Source organism: Malania oleifera, chromosome 10, assembly GCF_029873635.1.
Source record: "Malania oleifera isolate guangnan ecotype guangnan chromosome 10, ASM2987363v1, whole genome shotgun sequence".
Taxonomy (NCBI): domain Eukaryota; kingdom Viridiplantae; phylum Streptophyta; class Magnoliopsida; order Santalales; family Ximeniaceae; genus Malania; species Malania oleifera.
The window spans coordinates 11,543,171-11,561,891 of record NC_080426.1 but is presented as its reverse complement, the minus strand read 5'-3'; the positions used below and the strand labels follow the sequence as shown (position 1 = coordinate 11,561,891).

The window sequence follows — 18,721 nt, the reverse complement described above, 5'->3', positions numbered from 1 at the left end:
AGTCAGTTGTTGTTAGAGGATGAGATTGGAATTTAGGGTTCTATCTTGCGACTTAAAAATAGGAGTTACGTGGTTGTTTTTGTATTTTTCCTGGGGTAATGACTTCTAGAAAACCATGGATACTATCACCGGTTCTTATTTCTAAGTGGTAGGATTGAATCTTAAATAAGGATTGAGAATGTTAAGAGAAATGTTTGTAGCGGAATATCTTGTGGGTTTTAGTATGCTGGGTGTGTTAGTGAGCTATGATGATAGAGTTCTAAGATGGTTTTATACCATTTGTAGGATGGATTCAGGGAGTAGTAGTGCTCAGGCTAGAGGGGACGATGCAGAGCCTTCCAATATGGGTGGCAGAGACCCTGATGTTGTATTACATAGTGTCACCCAACAGGTGATGGTAGAGATGGATAGAGGTTCAGCAGAGCGGAGCTGCACGATTAAGCAGTTCACGCGTATAAGACCTCCATCATTCTCTAGAAGAGCTTACCCACTTATGGCTGAGAACTCGGTCCAGGATATAGAGGATATGTTGGCAGTTCTCTCATATACAGATGAGCAGAAAGTACTGTTTGCGACATTTAAGCTGACTAAGGAAGCAAAGCACTGGTGGAGATCAGCGAGACTGTTGGAGGAGCAGAGACCCGACCCTGTAGCGGTGACATAGAGCCGCTTTAGGGAGATTTTTTCGAGAGATATTTTTCCTCTACTATTAGGAGTGCGAAGGCAGCGGAGTTTCTGCACTTGATGCAGGGATCAATGACACTACAGCAATATGCAGTTAGATTCATTGAGCTGTCTCGGTTTGTTCCGTATTTGGTACCGGATGAGGAGAGGAAGTTTGAGTAGGGTCTGAGACAGAGTCTTTTTGAATGGGTTATAGGCTTTCGGGTCCAGACATTTGTAGAGGTAGTGGATAAAGTGGCCTGCAAAGAGGCACCGCAGCACAGAGTCAGGGAAAGAGGATCGTGACTCCAAATTTCCAGGTAGGATCCAGCCGAGGACCTTGGAGGAGGCAAGATAACAAAGGATAATAGTGATAGGGAGTGGGAGATCGGGTAGTACATGGCAAACATTTGCCTCCTTCTTGTCTCATATGTTACAGGAGACACCTAGGAGAGTGTCGGATTAGGGAAATTGTCTGTTATAAATGTCATCAGCCCAGGCATATGGCGAGAGACTGTCAAACACCTCCAATTGTTGTGCTTGCTTATAAACCATACCGAGGAGATCACCAGGCACCTCAAGGCGGACAGCAGAAGAATATTGCCCCAGCACAGGTCTATGCGCTGACACCGGGGGATGCCGAGGCGGCATGAGATGTTGTGACAGATATAGTTTCAATTCTGTCATTTACAGCTACTTCTTTGTTTGATTTAGGGGCGACTCATTCTTTTATCGCTTGAGAGTTTGTTAAATTTTGTGGGCTAGAAACATAGCATTTGGGTGTCAGTTTTTTAGTGACTACGCCGACGGGGGCTGTAGGGGTATGTGAGAATGTATTTATAAACTGTCCAGTCTGCATTGAGGGGAGGTCTTTATTAGCTGATCTTTTGGTCTTGGATATGCGTGGGTTTGAGGTGATATTGGGCATGGACCGACTAGCTGCTCACTATGCCAGTATAGATTGTCATTAGAGAGAGGTAGTGTTCAAACCTCCAGGGGGTCAAGAGTACAGATTCGTGGGGTCTTGTGTGCACACCCCACCACAATTGTTATCCACCATTCTGGCGCGGTTGTTGTTAGAGGGTTGTCAGGGTTATGTGACATGTGTAAAGGAGATATCAGGAGGGGAGTTGAGGTTCGAGGATATCCAGATAGTGAGGGATTTTTCCAATGTTTTTTCCGAGGATTTGTCAAGACTGCCTTCTAATCGTGAGGTAGAGTTTACTATTGATTTGGTTCCAAGGATAGCACTGATTTCGAAAGCGCCGTACAGAATGGAACCAAAGGAATGAAAAGAATTGAATGACTAGTTGTAGGAACTATAAGACAAGAAATTTATTCGGCCCAGCGTGTCACCTTGGGAGCGCTGATATTATTCAGCCGGGGTAAATGTCGTGATATTCAACCAACGCAGATGATGTGACTTGATATATTTATAACAATTATTCAGAAAATATTATCATTAAAAATTTTACATAGAATCATGGAACAATATTATTACAACTATTTATGTAATATACTATATGATAGCAAAATCCTAATTGCTTAGTTTAGTTTCAGAGCATGGTACTGTAGTTGTCAGTTCAGATTGTGCCACCGCACGTCTCAGATAGAGTGTTGGTGTATGGATAGTCGATTGAACCAGTGTAGTACTGTGCCCCCTGGCAATCCAGACCAGGCTGGGCAGGCTAATCGTACTTTCAGACGAGTTCAGTTTTGGCTTAGTGTGGTAGGTCAACCGTTGTTAGGTCCCGCCTACAGGCCGCACAACCTAGTCATGTGGGGGTAATACATAACATCAGTTAGCTATCCATCCAGGGTATGATTTCAATAATATACAGATATAACAGATGATTTGTATGTATACAGAAATTTAGTATGACACAATATGTTGTATTGAAATAAAATTTATTCAAACTTATATAGAACAGTTTTACCTGATTTGTCAAATGCAGTTAAACTATGTACAGATTATCCTTACTTATCAGATATAGTTTATCATGTACAATATATGTATATAACACAATAGTACTCATGTTGTCACACACTAATATTAACGTATTTCCCTTACTAGGAGATGTCTCGCCCCAACAATACAAACTTTTCAGGAAATCCTGACAGACGAGTGAAACAAGCTCCGAGATAGAGGATATCGTTAGTACTACCCCAGTTGTAGGGTAAGTAGTTGAGTTGAGATTAGGATGGATTTTTAGGGTATGATTCTAGGATATTTATGGTCCTTTCTGGGGTGTATATGTGTATTTATAGACATATTAGAACTCTAGTATTGTATATAAGGTTGAGTAAATCATGGTTCCCGTTGCATAGTTGATATGTATGTATGGACAGGAATATCCACAGTTTCCTTTGGGTCCGAGTTGATTTTGCTTATATTTTATGGTATCAAAGTTATTATTATCGTTATGTGGGAAAAAATATATAGCAGGATTTTCGGGGCGTTACAATAACACTTCCATTACTACAATAACTCACACGATCAAACTATGAATTTGTTAGGCTCTTTGCAAAAGTGAGTTGATGCAATTTTGGAAACTATCATAAATTGATTTTTTTTAAATATCCATTCATCATCTCATGGATCCGTAGGCACCATGTTATAAAAATATCCTTTTAGTGATTTATTTGGCAACTAATTGGTCAAATTAAATTAACAATTAACTCTTAAGAAGTTGCGAAAGAAAGATGGCAAATATAAGTAATTATATATTAATTAACTAACCATTTTTGTAAAAAAAAAAAAAAGTGAAATATGTGCACTTCATATATAGTACTTAAAATTTAAATTGTGAAATATCATTCTTTCTCAACAAAAGTTTTAGAGTGAATTTTTCATATTTCTCTTTTTTTTTTTGCTTAAAAAAAATATTTTTTAACCACCCAAGTATATAGTATGAGAGACCCGTAACAAAAGGCTGTAGAATTAAAAGAGGATATAAATATATATTATTTGACCATTATGTAACAGTTAATACAGCCCACCCAACTCATCGCTACCAACGGCTACCCCAAGCTAAATTCAAATTAAGATAAACCAAACGCCCTGCAACAACCCTCCCTCCCCTTCTCCTAGCTTCCCGCCAACAACAAATTACTACATATGAATTACCTGATCATCTGCTCATCCATCGATCACCTCCTCTTGTTCTTGCTTCCCACCAACAAAGAGAAGTAGAACAGAATCCTGAAGAAGAATCCCCACGCAACAGTGACCCACAAGCAATTCCACTTGCTCAAATCCGTGATGCCCTGCTGCTGCAATATGTCCGACCCCGTCGTCACGCATGTCGTGCTCGTAATGTTCAACCCCAGCGACGCACTCAGACTCTTCAGCAGGTTTATTTTCATGGCCGTCGGAACCGCCGCCAGCGGGGTGTTGTCGAACATCTGAACTCCCCGCACGAAGCATTTCGTCGGGTCCGAGAACTCGTTCCTCAGCACCCCTTCGTACGGGTACTTCACCAGAGAGATGTAGTGGAACCATATCCAGTACGACGGAATCCTGTCCCGGTTGATGAAGAAGCCGCTGAAGAGCAGGAAATAGGCTAAAATGGCGACCACGATGGTGTAGCCGAGCATGACGTGAGGGACTACGCCGGAGAGAAACGTCACGAAAGAGCTTCCGGCCCAGAAAGACGCGAGAATGATGAAGAAGTAGAACAAGAAACCGGAGAATCCCCCGTCGAGGCCCACCGCCCAAAACGTCGCCGCGGCGAACGCGAGCGAGAGGAAGACTAGGGAAGGAAGTGCGACGAGCGCGTGGGAGAGCACGTACGACCAGCGGCGGTAGGCGTTGTGGGCGGTTTCTCTCATGAAGATGTACCGCTCTTGGAGGAATACGGGTAGAGCGTCGGCGCAAGTGTAGAAAGTTGTTGACATTGCAAAAGCGAAGAATCCTAACCGCTCCTGCACGCCCTTAGGGGAATTGTCCAGTTGCCAGAACATTGTGGCGAGTATGAAGCCCGTGACCATGACTGCGCCTAACCGAATCCCAAACAGTTCTGGCATTCGGCGAGAGTTCTTTACGGATCGTCTCGAGAGCACCGCCATTTCGATCCAGAACGGGTTCGCGAACGTCGGCACCATCGACGACGGACTGGCGTTGTTGGTGGCACCGGAGACTAATTTTCCTCTCGATATGCTCGCGCTGATGGCTTCCTTCAAGGACAATCCGTGCCGGTCGACCGACTCGTTGCCGATTCGGGGATGCTTCATGCTTTGCCACGACTTGTTGAATTCTACCAGGCTTTTTGTTCCGCCAGGGGATCCTTCGAGCTCGCGGATCAAATCGAGAGCGAACTCCGTGCGGTTCTCGTTCTCCGGGATCGGATGCCCAAACTCGGAGAAGAAGAGCGGGAGGTTCGACGGTGAACCGCTGTAAACGGTCTGCCCGCGAGAGAGAAAGAGGAGGTGATCGAGCAAGCCGAGGATGCGATAGCTCGGCTGGTGTACGGTCATTATAACAATGCTTCCGCTCTGAGCGATTCTCTGCAGGACTTTCACCACCATGAAGGCGCTGGTGGAGTCCAGCCCCGAGGTCGGTTCGTCGAGGAAGAGGATGATCGGATCGTGGATTATGTCGATGCCGATGGATACGCGCCGTCGTTCGCCGCCGGACACCCCACGGTGGCCTTCGTCGCCGATCACGGTCTTGGAGGCATTTCGGAGCCCCAGTTGATCGATTAGGGCTTGAACTCTCATCTTCTTCTTGGATTTGGAGAGTGCGCGGGGGAGTCTGAACTCGGCGGCGAACATGAGAGTTTCTTCGACTGTTAGCATCGGAAAGAGAAGATCGTCTTGCATTACGTAAGCCGATATTACCTTGAGAAGACGAGATTCCAACGCTTCGCCGTTTAAACTCACCGTCCCTTTCAAGCTTCCTTTGGCGATTCGGTTCGCCAGAGCATCGATCAGCGTCGACTTCCCCGATCCGCTGGCGCCGAGCACGGCCAGTATTTCACCGTCGCGCGCTTCCCCGGATATATCGTTGAGTAAAGTCTTTGTTCTCGAGAAAAAGTTCTCGCCACCGAATGGATCCTCCGCGCCAAGCTGGTTCCGACTACCCCGGAAAACCGGCGGCAGCGCCATTTTTCGACGAACCTTCACGCTGTACGTCAAATTGCTGAAGGATAGCACGAAGGGAAGAGACCTCGGGTCGAGACTCGCATCGGCCAGCTCAAGGACCTGGTGCACCGGCGTCTCGTCGCCGGTCGCCTCCTTGCGAGCGTCCCCGACGTTCTTCAACAGCTGGCCCAACGTGGGGGACTCGGGGGAGCCGCCGTACTGGAACTCTTCGAGCTCCATGAGTTGCCGTCGATCATAGAATGGCAAACTATCTCTCGCCGGTGAAATATCCTCCGCTACGACACGAGACATTCGTGGTCTCTTTATCAGTTCAGAAGAAAACTCCTCCGACTCTCCGATATTTATAGGCAAACAGTTCTACAGAGAGAGGCGTGAACCGTGAAGTGCTAACGTTAACGGCGTGATAGAGCGGGGGTGGTATAGACACGTGGGTTGCTAATGTGCGCCGGCTGCACTTTTTTCCTATAGTGCCGGTCTCCAGACCTGCGTATCTCTCTATGTTTCTGAGTTTAGGGTTTAATAAGTTTCTATATATAGAATAGAATAGTATGGTTTTGAAGATTCACGTATTTGTAATACTCTCTCTCTTGAGTTTTGTTGAGGGAGGCTAAGGGAGGTGAGAGAGAGGTGACCTAAAATCTCCTAATCACAGGTCCATACGCTTTCATTTCTTAGCAGAGTCCAATTTGACACGTGGGGGGGTTGGGGTGATGGGTTTGCGACACGTGTCATGAAGTGTGCATTCACGTATGGGTACTGTTTTTCCATTGGGTAGGGGAAGAAAAGTCGCAATTGGGCTATGTTAGGAATTAGGTGTGGGTGGTAATCTGCTGCTGTATCAATGGCAGAGGCAATTTTGGGTTGGAGGAGAATTTCCAGCAATAATGGTAATAAATAACCTCAACTTAATTGTGAAATCACTAAAATTTACTGTGTGCTGAATATCAGCTGTACGCCAAACGTCTGTGTCAAGTGCATTGAAGGGGTTTCTGGATTGGGGGGAGAGCTGCCCTCTTGCTGTCTACCTTAGAGTTGAAGTTTCCAAATCCGAAAAGATAAAAGACTTAATGTGATATTATTTTTAGTTCAACTCATAATTTTTTTTTTACCTACTTGAATTTTAGTTGTGTTCATGCAATGTGTGTATTTTTATTTTTTATAACAAAAAAAGAAAGATGACGAAAAATTTTAGCCCCCTGTTTGGGAGTACTTAAAAACAAAAAAGGGGTGCTTATATTACTTATCATTTAAAACAAATATTTTTACAAAAAAGTAACATTTAACTTGTATTACAAAAAGTATTTTTACAAAATCATTTTTTTTTTCAAAACGTTTTTTAAGTGAATTTTGAGAAGTAATTTAAGATAACTTTTTGGTCAGTTATAAGTGATACTTTCATAGGCGGGATCAATTTTGTAAATATAAGGAAAAGTTTAGTGATTGTTTTATAATTTTAAAAATATATTATTAAATAATCATATACTATTTTATTGTGAATTATAATATATTAACTATTAATGAAACATATTTTTAATTTGAAGAAGAAACACCATCTATTAATTTGAAATAATATTAAAAATTAAAAATAATAATTTAATTAGTAATATTATTTTTATATAAATTAATATGATAATCATATGTTATAAATATAAATTAAGAACGAGATTATTGTTAATAAAAAATAATATTATATTATTTTTAATTAATAAAATATTTAAATATTAATTAAAAATAACAGTAAACATAATTTTTAATTCAAAATTAATCATACGATATTTTACTGTGCATTATAGCCTATTAACTATTCATTAAATATAATTAAATTATGGAATGAATAAAAAGAACTATATATAAATTTAAATTAACATCAAATAAATTAAAATTTGTAATTTATTTATTAGTACTATTTTTAACATAACTTTATGTGATAATCACATGTTATAAATATACATAATTAATAAAGTTATTGTTAATTAAAAAATAAGAATACTATATTATTTTAGTTAATATAATATTAATATTATTAACATTTATATTTAGTTATAAAAATATTATTATTTTTTAAAAAATTTATTTAAAAATACTATATATTATCTTATCATGTATCATGATATATTAGTTATTACAATTCAATACTGGATTGAACAAGAACTATTTATTAATTTAAATTAACATTAAATAAATTAAAATTTTGAATTTAATTAATAATATTATTTGTATCATAATTTTATATGATAGTAATATGTTACAAATAAATATTAATAATAAGATTATTGTTAATTAAAAATAATAATTTTATATTAAAATTAACAATAATCATCTTATATTATTTTTCAATAGAAAATATTTAAATTTTAATCATAAATAATAATTATTAATGAAATTATTAATTTAAAAATATTAATATATTTAATCTAAAATATATTTTAAAATAATCATATTGTACTCTAAAATAAAAATAAATATCTATACACTACTCATTTTAAACATAACCAGATATCACTTTTGACTTTCAGTACTTTTTATTAAAAATAGAGAACAAACTTATAATAAAAGTAAATATCCAAACACTCCTACCCGTTCTATTGTCTTTTTTTAATCCAATGCCGGTTCAAACACAACACAAGGCACCCCACAATGGTCAATCTAATTCCAAAATAGTGTTGATATCAGTAGTGGTACCCAATTATGTGTTCAAACTTAAAACAGTAGATTTCATTAATTGATTGGGTCGGCTAATAAATTGGGCATAAAGGACTGGGGATCCCCTATGACTACGAGGCCACAACCCTAGCGACTCCCCATTTAACTGCCCCCTAAGAGAAGCAATTAGAAATAAAAAGAGAAAGAAGAATGCAGCAAACAAGTAATTGAATAGGGCGCTTTGGCTTTTTAACTTTCGTACGTATATTGTCATGTGGGATGTTGGTAGTTAATGCAGCTCGGCCACCCTCCACCGAATTGCAGGCCAACCCACCAATGAATGAGGCTCGGAAGAGAAATTTTTCAAATGAAAATAAAAAACTCAAAGTCAGAGAGATGACGCGCATGAGCATGTGCATGCATGGGAGTTAATGGGAATGGGAATGGGCATGGGCATATGGGCATTTGGGCAATCCTAATTTCCCCAGCCCCCAAAGTCAAAATTTTCTCATCTCACCAATTTTCCAGAAAGGTTGCGATACTCCTTGGCCTTTTTGTTAAGTTACCTGTCCATGTCCTTCATTCCCCCCAATACAACACTTCTTTACAGGGACCAAGCTGTTGCGCAATTTGCACAGTTCACCTTCACTGCATTAAAAGTCTATAGCTAAGGAAATTATAATCCAATCTAATTAACTATAAACGGCTAATTTCCTATAATCTTTACGTGAAAGTGGGGGAAAATTTTCAATTAATTAGCATTAATCGGGACGAGTTGAAAGTTGCTTGAGCCAAACCGAGCGTAAAAGTAACCTTCGGCACAAAATGGATTCATTTAGGGCAATAGACCTGCTCAAGCCATTATGTCATCCACATTCAATTACAATTGCGCAATTGTACATATTAACATGAAAAGAGTTCATGAGTGGATTTGATATACATGAGTGAACACCAATTTAACCGAAAAGTTTAAGCCTATTGGGTTTTAGGCTCAACCATGTATATAAGCACCCATCATCCATTAAATTTTTTCAATGTGTGACAAACTCACTAATGAAATTCTCAACAATTTCCCCTCGCCTGTAAGTTCCAATTGTTTTCCCTTCCCTTGAATGGAAACAATTTTTCTCATGGGAGTAAGTCCAACTCCCCAACAGTTGCTCAAGTAAGCTTTACCGCTACGCCCTACGTGTCTTGAATTACATTCCACATGTCTTCAAATCAAATCCTACTTCCCACGTCTTGACCTTATTCGAATCCACCTTCTAGACCTAGATGATTCTTATTAGTCTCGGTCACATACTTGATCCTCCAACTATTAGCACGTTAGGAGAATTAGGTTCACGTTTCGATTTTTTTTTTTTACAATGTCGCTCACCCAGATTAACAAACCGTCGACTTTAATACCACTTGTTGGGATAACCGGGTCAGAAATCAGAGATATAATCACACACAGAACAACGCCAAGATATACGTGATTCGGCCAATTCAAGCCTACGTCCATGGGAGAGATAGTTATTATATGTATTTCGAAAATACAGAGGAGGAGGAGGAGGAGAAGACAATTCTCACTCAAAACTCTCTCAACTCTCACAACTCTCTCTGCCTACACTAGACTCACTTCCCTCAACTCGTTCTTCACTGATATGATTTACATTCACAACACACACATATATATATATATATACATGGAGGAGAGAATAATCACTCGAACAATCACTCGAAATCTGCCGAAAATCATGTCCAAAAGTCTCTCCTGATTTAGTGGAGAGAAATTAGCATGAGATGGAGAACACATGAATGTTTACTCCCATATTTTCTGCCTTAATTAGGACAAACTCACAAGTGAAATTCTCAACAGTACATACACATAGTAAAATGAAAATATTATTATAAAAAAAAGAAATAAAATATGTGTTTTATAAAAACCCTGCAGAATATTTCCACTACTATAAATGAAAATTTAAGGAGTTTTAAACCTTCGTCACACGTATAAATTAATACGTAAAAAAAATCAAAAAATACTCCCATATAACAAAATATAAATATCATTCCCCAAATCAACATATATGTTACTATTGCTATACTTTAAAAATATCCTAAAATGTTCGTCGAATCTCTATTTCAAATCAAGCTAGTAAGTAAATGTGGTATGATGAATTTTTTACTTCTCATTTGGCATAAACATCTTATTGTTGGGTACAAGAAGAGCAATTAAACACTAGCTGTGATTAAATTTTGTATGACCCAACGAAGGATGGTCCTGCCTTTCCTAAGAAGCTAGGTCCCAATTAATTAAAACCGTTCAATGGCGATCCAAGAGAGTGATGGAGACTTGGACAACATGCGCCCACATGTCATCATGATCATCATTTTCAGAAAAACCTAAGCTAGATTTTTATTTTTTTAATTGCTGTACAAATTAACGTGTCCATACCGAACAGTATTACAGAAATCTTAGCGTGCTCTGTTGGCCTCCCCTGTTTTATCTTGATTTCAAAGTGGGAACTGGGAAGTAGGAAAAATATACGTACAGAAAGCTTCGAAGCCGCTGCTTCCCGTGAAACTTCTTTAGTTGTTTCGTATGGAACAAAGAGTGGTCCATCTGAGATTGGGAATTATAGAAGAGCACGAAAACAGAGACAATAGGTAATGGACAAGCTTTCGAAGGTAAGAAATTAATGAGGGAGAAGTTTTTATGGTACTGTGTTTTGTTCATGATTGGATGATGCAGCCAAAAGTACAATCTGCCCTCGCTGTACTTGAATTTCTTTTGTTCTGTTCTGCAAAGTACCCCGTTTTCTTTTTGGATTTTGGTGTGGCATGCTAGGCCAGAAATTTTAATTAATTAAATCATAACGTACCTGTTAGTCTCTATCCAAAGCTTCAGAATTTTTTCCCATTTTATTATAATTTTAAAATAAAATATTAAATAATATTTTGAAAAAAATTTACACCTCTAATCCTTACGTAATCTCACAGCTTGATGTTGTAAGATTTACCACGCGTCAAACACTTGAAAGTTCTGGTCAATCAAATTTCGCAATTTCATCTTATAAAATTTAAACAAATCTCGCAGCTTGGTGTTGCGCGATTTACCACGCGTAGAAGTATGATCAATCAAATCTCACAACTTGATCCTACGAGATTTTTAAAAAATCTCCCCATTGAAAATCCAGTCCAATTCATGCTCCCATATTGGTCTATCATGCATGCATGGTTCCTTCATGCTCACTTCCCTCTCTTCCTTTTTTAAATTAAAAATAAAAAATAAAAAAAGGCTTCAAAATATATATGCTTCGCAACTCGCATTTCTAAATTTAAATACAGGTGAAAACATAAAAGTAAAAAAAAAAAAAATAGACTAAAGCTGTAACGCCCCATTCCTTAATACGGCCCCACAATGCTACTATACATAAATACCCTTTACAAACCCTGATAACACACATAACTACCCGCCCTAAATATGAACATACGGGTATTTCATAATGATCTGTACTCACATATATTGCGGAAAACATAAACATTCATTTGGATTCTAATAGACACACCAGAGTATCTAAATGTTTCTTACATATATTCAACCGTATGTAAAACATAAAATGTATTACATTCCCAAAAACAACTAGGCTAACAACCCAGTATTCAAACAGAAACTTATGCTAACTAACAGGACCCTATGCTCCACAGCCTCTCTAGACAACTAGGACTGATTTCTTGTAACTCCTGAAAACAAAGTTGTAAGATTAGGTTGAGACACTTCTCAGTAAGGAGGAAGATATTACATGAGTGTGTAACTGTACCATTTTATTATTGTTTGAAAATGGTTACGTAGATTGCACATTCTCAACACTGTAATGTATATTTAATACATATATAACTCCCTGATAATGTAAAACTCAGCATCATTACAAGTGAGAGTTCCCAAGGTTAGGGTCAGGTACAGGCCCATACACTGTACGATCCCTCCGCCGGGTACTCAGACCTGTGACTCTACCCAGTAAAGTCTTTAAATCATGTAAATGCATATTTAGAATACCGTCCAACTCGAAACTATCATAACTATGTCAGTAACTCTCTGTGGTAAGGGTTGTGCAATAAAAAAAACACTGATCGAGCCCTGTACATACAAGCATCGTCAGGCATCATAACATATTGTAGTCTAACTTAGCCATCACCGCCCTGATCCCTTTTGACCAGTGGCCCTTCTTACCAAGCCTACTACTAGGTACCCACACTAAACAATAACTACGTGTGGTTACATTGTACCTATGTTTTGACAACGGTACCGAACCAACATAATATAAGCTTTTTAAGACTTCATGTACTATTAAGACAAGTTGCGGTCCCAATATCATATATACAATTTACATTAAAACATAATAACCCGTGCAATTCCAGTATTTTCACAATCTCATTATTGCATACTTTCATTCATACTATGGTAAAAATCGGCTCGTAACCTCTCGGTTTTACCCTTTTCTCATACTTGGCACGGTATCTAACCCGCACCTATTTTCTGCAATTTCTGATAACTACTTGAAACCTTAGTCCTCATAGTTCATATACATGCATCTCAAATCAGTATAGATTTAATTCATATCATACGTCACACTTATTTGATCAAATATACATTTCATATAACCTGGTTCATAAAATATCATTTCTGCTACTATTAAGAGTTTCAAGCATCTCCTACTTTAGTTTTAATACAAATAAAGTAGTTTAAGAAATTTGGAGATCATATACCAAAAACCTCATTTTTTCCAAAACCGTAAAATCGTGAAAATCGTAAGAATCGGCATTTATACCCAGTAAAATTTTGCAAATAAGTAGTCAATAAGTACATATAAACATAAGTTACATATCCTATGGTTTCTTTTTCTAAAAATACTGATGTAAACAAATCTCTTTACCTTTATCCAGAAAACTAAAACATGAGCTTATTAATTCAAAACTACGACACAGGATCCTCAAAACCTATAAACTGAAGAACAATACTTCAATATTATTCAATCTACTACAGATCTACCGAATCGAAAACGAATTTAGATCCTTACCTCGATTTTAGGGGAAATCCCGCAAATCTTCAAAATGATGATCTGATCCACTATAATTGTAGAGTTTCTCCTTCTGATCTATGCAGGAACCTTCGATCGTCAAAACGAACGACAAACGACGAAGAATCATAGAGAGAGAGAGAGAGAGAGAGAGAGAGAGAGAGAGAGAGCTTTTGGGTTTTCTTAACCTTTAAGCAACCAAAAATGATATTTTTAGGGCCTTTGACCGAGTCAAACTCGTCGACGAAGCGGCGCCTTCGTCAAGGAACCAACCAGGTTGTTCGTGGACAAAGCTATTCCCTTGTCGACAAACCCCATCCGAATATTTTCTTTGGTTCGCTCGGTATCTCTTCGTCGATGAATCTCTAAATTTCGGCGACAAAAAGCTGAAGGGACTTCGTTGACGAACATACTGCCTTCGTCGACGAACCCTGCTGTAATTCTCTTTTATTATTTATTTTCCTTATTTACGGGTTCAGGTCTCTACAAAAGCATTTCCCAATGCAAGAGTATAATGTGTGTGTGTGTGTGTGTGTGTGTGTGTGTGTGTGTGCGCGCGTGTTTATATATATATATATATATATATATAATTAAAAATGCATATTTCTTATTATTGGTCGTCAAAGAGCTGAATTACTTTTATACCCAATAAAAAAATAAAGTTGACTTATTATTTTTTTTGAATTCTATTTCTTATTAATTAACCCCTTAAATACATATTTGTTCCTATTAAATATTTATATATATATATATATATATAGAGAGAGAGAGAGAGAGAGAGAGAGAGAGAATAAATGTTTAAAATTTTGTACCATAATTGGCCCCAATCACTGTCTACCCAAAATGACAAAAATTCCTCGATTTTTAAATGCATGCAAATGTCTATAATTGGCCAAGTATTAATATAAACAATAAATTGAAATTAAAATTGTGTTTGGAGTAATACAAATTTTAGGTATTAAATTTGTATTTTTATAAAATTTTACTTAATTCACAAAAATTTAATTTCAAAACCTAAAAGTTTGAAATTCAATTCATATTATAAATTTAACACCAAAAACACAAAAAGTCTTAGTCATTAGATGAATCATTTTCTATTAATTCATCCGATCGATAACATTTTCTTTTACTAGATTACGAATTATTAAATTCTTCTTCACTATCCCATTTCAAGTTTTTTTAAACCTACCCTTACTCCATTTCATGTTAGAAACAGCGCCTCACTCACTCACTCCTCCTCACAAGTGTGTTGCTGTGTTTGCATCTCAAATGTTCAAACCATCAAATTCGTTCCTTCTTTATCTTATCTTCGACCGATGTTATGCCTAAATTATTATTTACTTGAATCTTATTATTTTTCATTTAGCAAACCAAATATAGAACAAATAATAGATATTTGATAGTTGCACAACTTTTATTCACATATACATGTTAGGGAAAATGAATAAACATTCCCAGTTATGCATAAATAATACAACGATACTATACAAATGAAATGAAAATAATGTTATACTACTCGATGCCGCAGTGAGGTCGTCTCTGGGGTCGTGGTGGCTGTCATCTGCGTCTGCCCTCTCCCTGCTAGTTATCTGCATCAGGTGTCATGTGTCGTCGTCGTCCTGTATGTGGATTATCTCCGCCAAGAGGTACTGCGTAATCATCATCCATGCCAAGTGCACGCGGAGAGAACTGATATGATATTTCTGGACGAGAACGAGGCGGCATAACAGGTGCATCGACCTTCTCCCCACCGAAAATGTCATCCAATAAAAATGACATCGATGGGGTGGCAGTAGAGTCAGATGGGGCGTCAGCCTGTCTACTGGACAATCACACAATATCAGCTGCTGACAAAGGCACATACGGTGCTGACGGACCGAACACGTGCTCCGCTTGTACAACCGGTGGCGAGGAGATGGGACTCACTAAACGACTAGAGGAGGCATGTCGTCCTCCTCGTACTAGAGTTGGTCCTCCTCGTGTAGGTACATCAGGTCAAGCATCTGGGATTCGTAGGTCGTCCTCGTGGATAAGGTCCAATGCAACACTCATCAATCAGTGGATAGCGGGATCTAGCGAGATCTTATCTGACTCATGTACTATGTCAGCCTGCGGAATACAAAAAAAATTGGTTAACCTATGTAGATCGTAACGTACGCATAACAAAAGGAAGTGTGAGTTAAAGTCTTCTTACGAAGCTCAGATATACAGCAACGGTCATGTCGATGAAGTGTTGTATAATAGACCTATACCAGGTAAAGTATGGGACATCCGGATGCATTGGACCGTCCTCTGCCACTCCTGGCACGATGTACTATTGCTGATGCTCCCACGCAGTCACGAATATCGCGTGTGTAGTCGCCCAGTCTGTGACCCCTTGACCGCATCCATCCATGCCATGGAGGTCATCCCCAACTACATCTACCTTCGACGTCAAGAAGGGGTCAAGAATGCCCTGTCGATAGCCGAATTGCCGCATGACTTGGTTAGGGAGATACCACTTGATAATATGAAAGCATATGAGTGGCACTCGAGCTACCCACAGGTCACTCCCAACTACATAATCAGGAGGTAGGTCTGCTAGAATCTCAGCCGTGTAAGGCCTCCATAGGAACTGCACTTAAATATAAATAAAATATAAGCGAACTATACGTAACTGGAAGAAATAAAGAAACTACTATGTGCTACACTTTAATCGGACTATACCTCATGCTCCGGGTGCATGTCCAACTCGAACTTGTACCAAGGCAATGTGTGTTACGCAACCGACGGTGCCCTCAAGTCGTCCCTCCATCTGTATAAAATAAAACGTAGGTTTATGAATGTAACGACTAGTAAGTATTACGAATATTTGTAGTGCTTATATAATAAATGGTAGAAGAAGACACTAATGCATGCATGAAGGTGATATTTCTTTTTCCAGTTTTTCAAACAAATTTAGCAAATGTCAATTGTATTTCTAGTTTATAGAAAGTTTCCATAGAAAAGTTTTTAAAAAGATTTTTGCTATTGAAATTTAAAATATCCACTTAAATGTTAGAAAACTACAAATAATTTGATAACTTTTAAAACACTTTATATATATAAAAACACATACACACATACACAGAGAAGGTTCTAAGAAAGCTAAAGTATACACAATTGTGCATCCAAATTTAAATGTAAAACTCCAAGTTATTTTTCAAAAAAAACATAAAAATAAAAATGATAAAAATTATTCTCAGTATTAAACTTTTGTAACCGTCCTCAAAATCCCATTGACATCAAACACCCAATGCACAAGCTCCCATGCCATTCAAGCTCTAAAGAGCATAAAATATGTCATCACCTCAAATTTAAATATAAATTCCAAATTATTTTTCAAAAAAAAATAAATATAAAATAACTTTTTTTTATAATTAATTATAAAAACCTATTATAATTATATAATCCTATGAGCATGCATTCCTTCAAACCTCATTATAACCCAAAATAATCACAAAACAACCACAGAATAGGAAAAAAAAATTGGAAAAACGCAAATAAAATGAAACCTAACTTTGGGGGTTTTCGGACGTAGCCTTCAACCGAAAAATTGATGAAACTAATTTATGAAACTAAAATAACAAAACTTCAAACATTTGGTTAAATTAGAACTCAGTGAAACTAATTTTGTTTTACTGTAAGAAAAAATGCGTACCCCATTTTTCTTTTTTTATAACTTTCCTTGCCTAGTCGTTCAAATGATCACCTGCTCAATCCACTCCCAAACGGTCACCTGCTCGCCCACCGAACAATCACTTGTGCTCATGCGCCTCCTGCTACTGCCGTCCTCCTCTTTGCTCTCTGCTCTCTCTACAAATGGAACTGCAAATGGCCCTCTGCAATGAACGGTCACTCTGTTCGTGAGTGAAATGAAGGGAAAAACACCAGATCAAGCAAATCTCGCAGGATGGTCTTGTGAGATTTGCCACGCGTCACACGCCGTTCTATTTCCCAGACAAATCTCATAGGACCATCCTGCGAGATTTGTTGCCACATGTCACCATGAAAGTGGGTCTCTCTTTAAATCTCGCAGCACCAAGTTGCAAGATTACGCCAGCATTAAACTAGAAATTTTTTTTCCAAACAGAGTATTATTTAATATATTATTTTAAAATAATAATAAAACAGGAAAAAACTCCTAAGGTTCATCCCTTTATTATATTTTCAGTTTCCATGGGTTTCATTTCATGGAGAGGTTTGGAGAGGACAAAAAATAAAGGGATGGATTGGCTAATTTGAGTCGTGAAAATTTATCCAAAAAATGTGTAGTTTGTGCAGATACAATCTTGTGAGAAACCTAAACAAGGGAAATGAAATTAAATAGCACAAATTTAAAATGACAAAAAATGTATTGGAAAGTGTATGACAATGTACATTTTATATGTATAAAATGACATGAAAAGATAAGAAAGATGACAAATTTGTCACTTCATTATAGAGAGTAAATTTACCATTTAATAGATATAAAATCAAATATAAAGTACTAATAGTATTTTTAAAATGCCAATAACATCACTCCAAAAATATGTGAATAATTTCCGAGTTATAATATTTGGCACTTTTTCAATGCCCTTACAAGTGTTCATCTGAGCATCCTTTCACTCTAACATGTTTCAGACAAAATTCATAACCATGAAAGAATATCCAATGAATTTAGTCAAAAATCAAGAATTAGCTCATCTCTCACCCCAATTATTTTCTTTTTCCGAAAGTTTCAAGACATCCAGCATAAAAACTTCAATAATACTCTTTTAACTATTAAAAAAGTTATATAAAATCTCTCATCTTATATTTTGAAGCGTGAAATTTAAATTTTAAAATTCAAATTTGTATGAGTCGAAATAAAATGTAACATAAAATTATGTTGAATTTTTAATGTGTACCCCATTTATAACACAAAATAAAAATGTCTATGGATAACAAAATTAATACTCAACAGAGTGCTCACTGCCACTGCCAGCCAAATTTTACAAATCACCGAAATTTTATAATTTCTCAATTTGAAATTTTATTCATGGGGCATTATGCGTCTATACTCCTAAGCCCCGTAGATTCCGTTTCCAAAGGATGAGAAAGCTCAAGTCGCCAAACTTTTTGCCACCCTCCCCAATGACCGTTTGGTTTCAATTCCAAATTCTAATTCAACAAAATTAAGGTTCCCCATTTTACGGGGCTGTATGGAAGTGGGGCTTTTATCAGAGTAGTGTGTCTATTCTACCCCGCAGATT

General features: G+C 37.6%; 1 protein-coding gene across 1 annotated transcript; it reads right to left on the bottom strand.

The window, feature by feature from the left end:
- Nucleotides 1–2,381: 2,381 nt before the first annotated feature.
- On the bottom strand, nucleotides 2,382–6,072 carry LOC131167059 (ABC transporter G family member 6-like). Its single transcript, XM_058125826.1, has 2 exons — nucleotides 3,791–6,072; nucleotides 2,382–2,434 (listed from the first exon to the last, which is right to left on the bottom strand). Exon 1 carries the CDS (start codon nucleotides 6,055–6,057, stop codon nucleotides 3,814–3,816), a length of 2,244 nt encoding a protein of 747 aa, XP_057981809.1. The 5' UTR covers nucleotides 6,058–6,072; the 3' UTR covers nucleotides 2,382–2,434; nucleotides 3,791–3,813.
- Nucleotides 6,073–18,721: the final 12,649 nt, after the last annotated feature.

Coding starts and splice junctions, on each gene's coding strand:
- LOC131167059 (XM_058125826.1), bottom strand. CDS start 6,057: ATGTCTCGTGTCGTAGCGGAGGATATTTCACCGGCGAGAGATAGTTTG.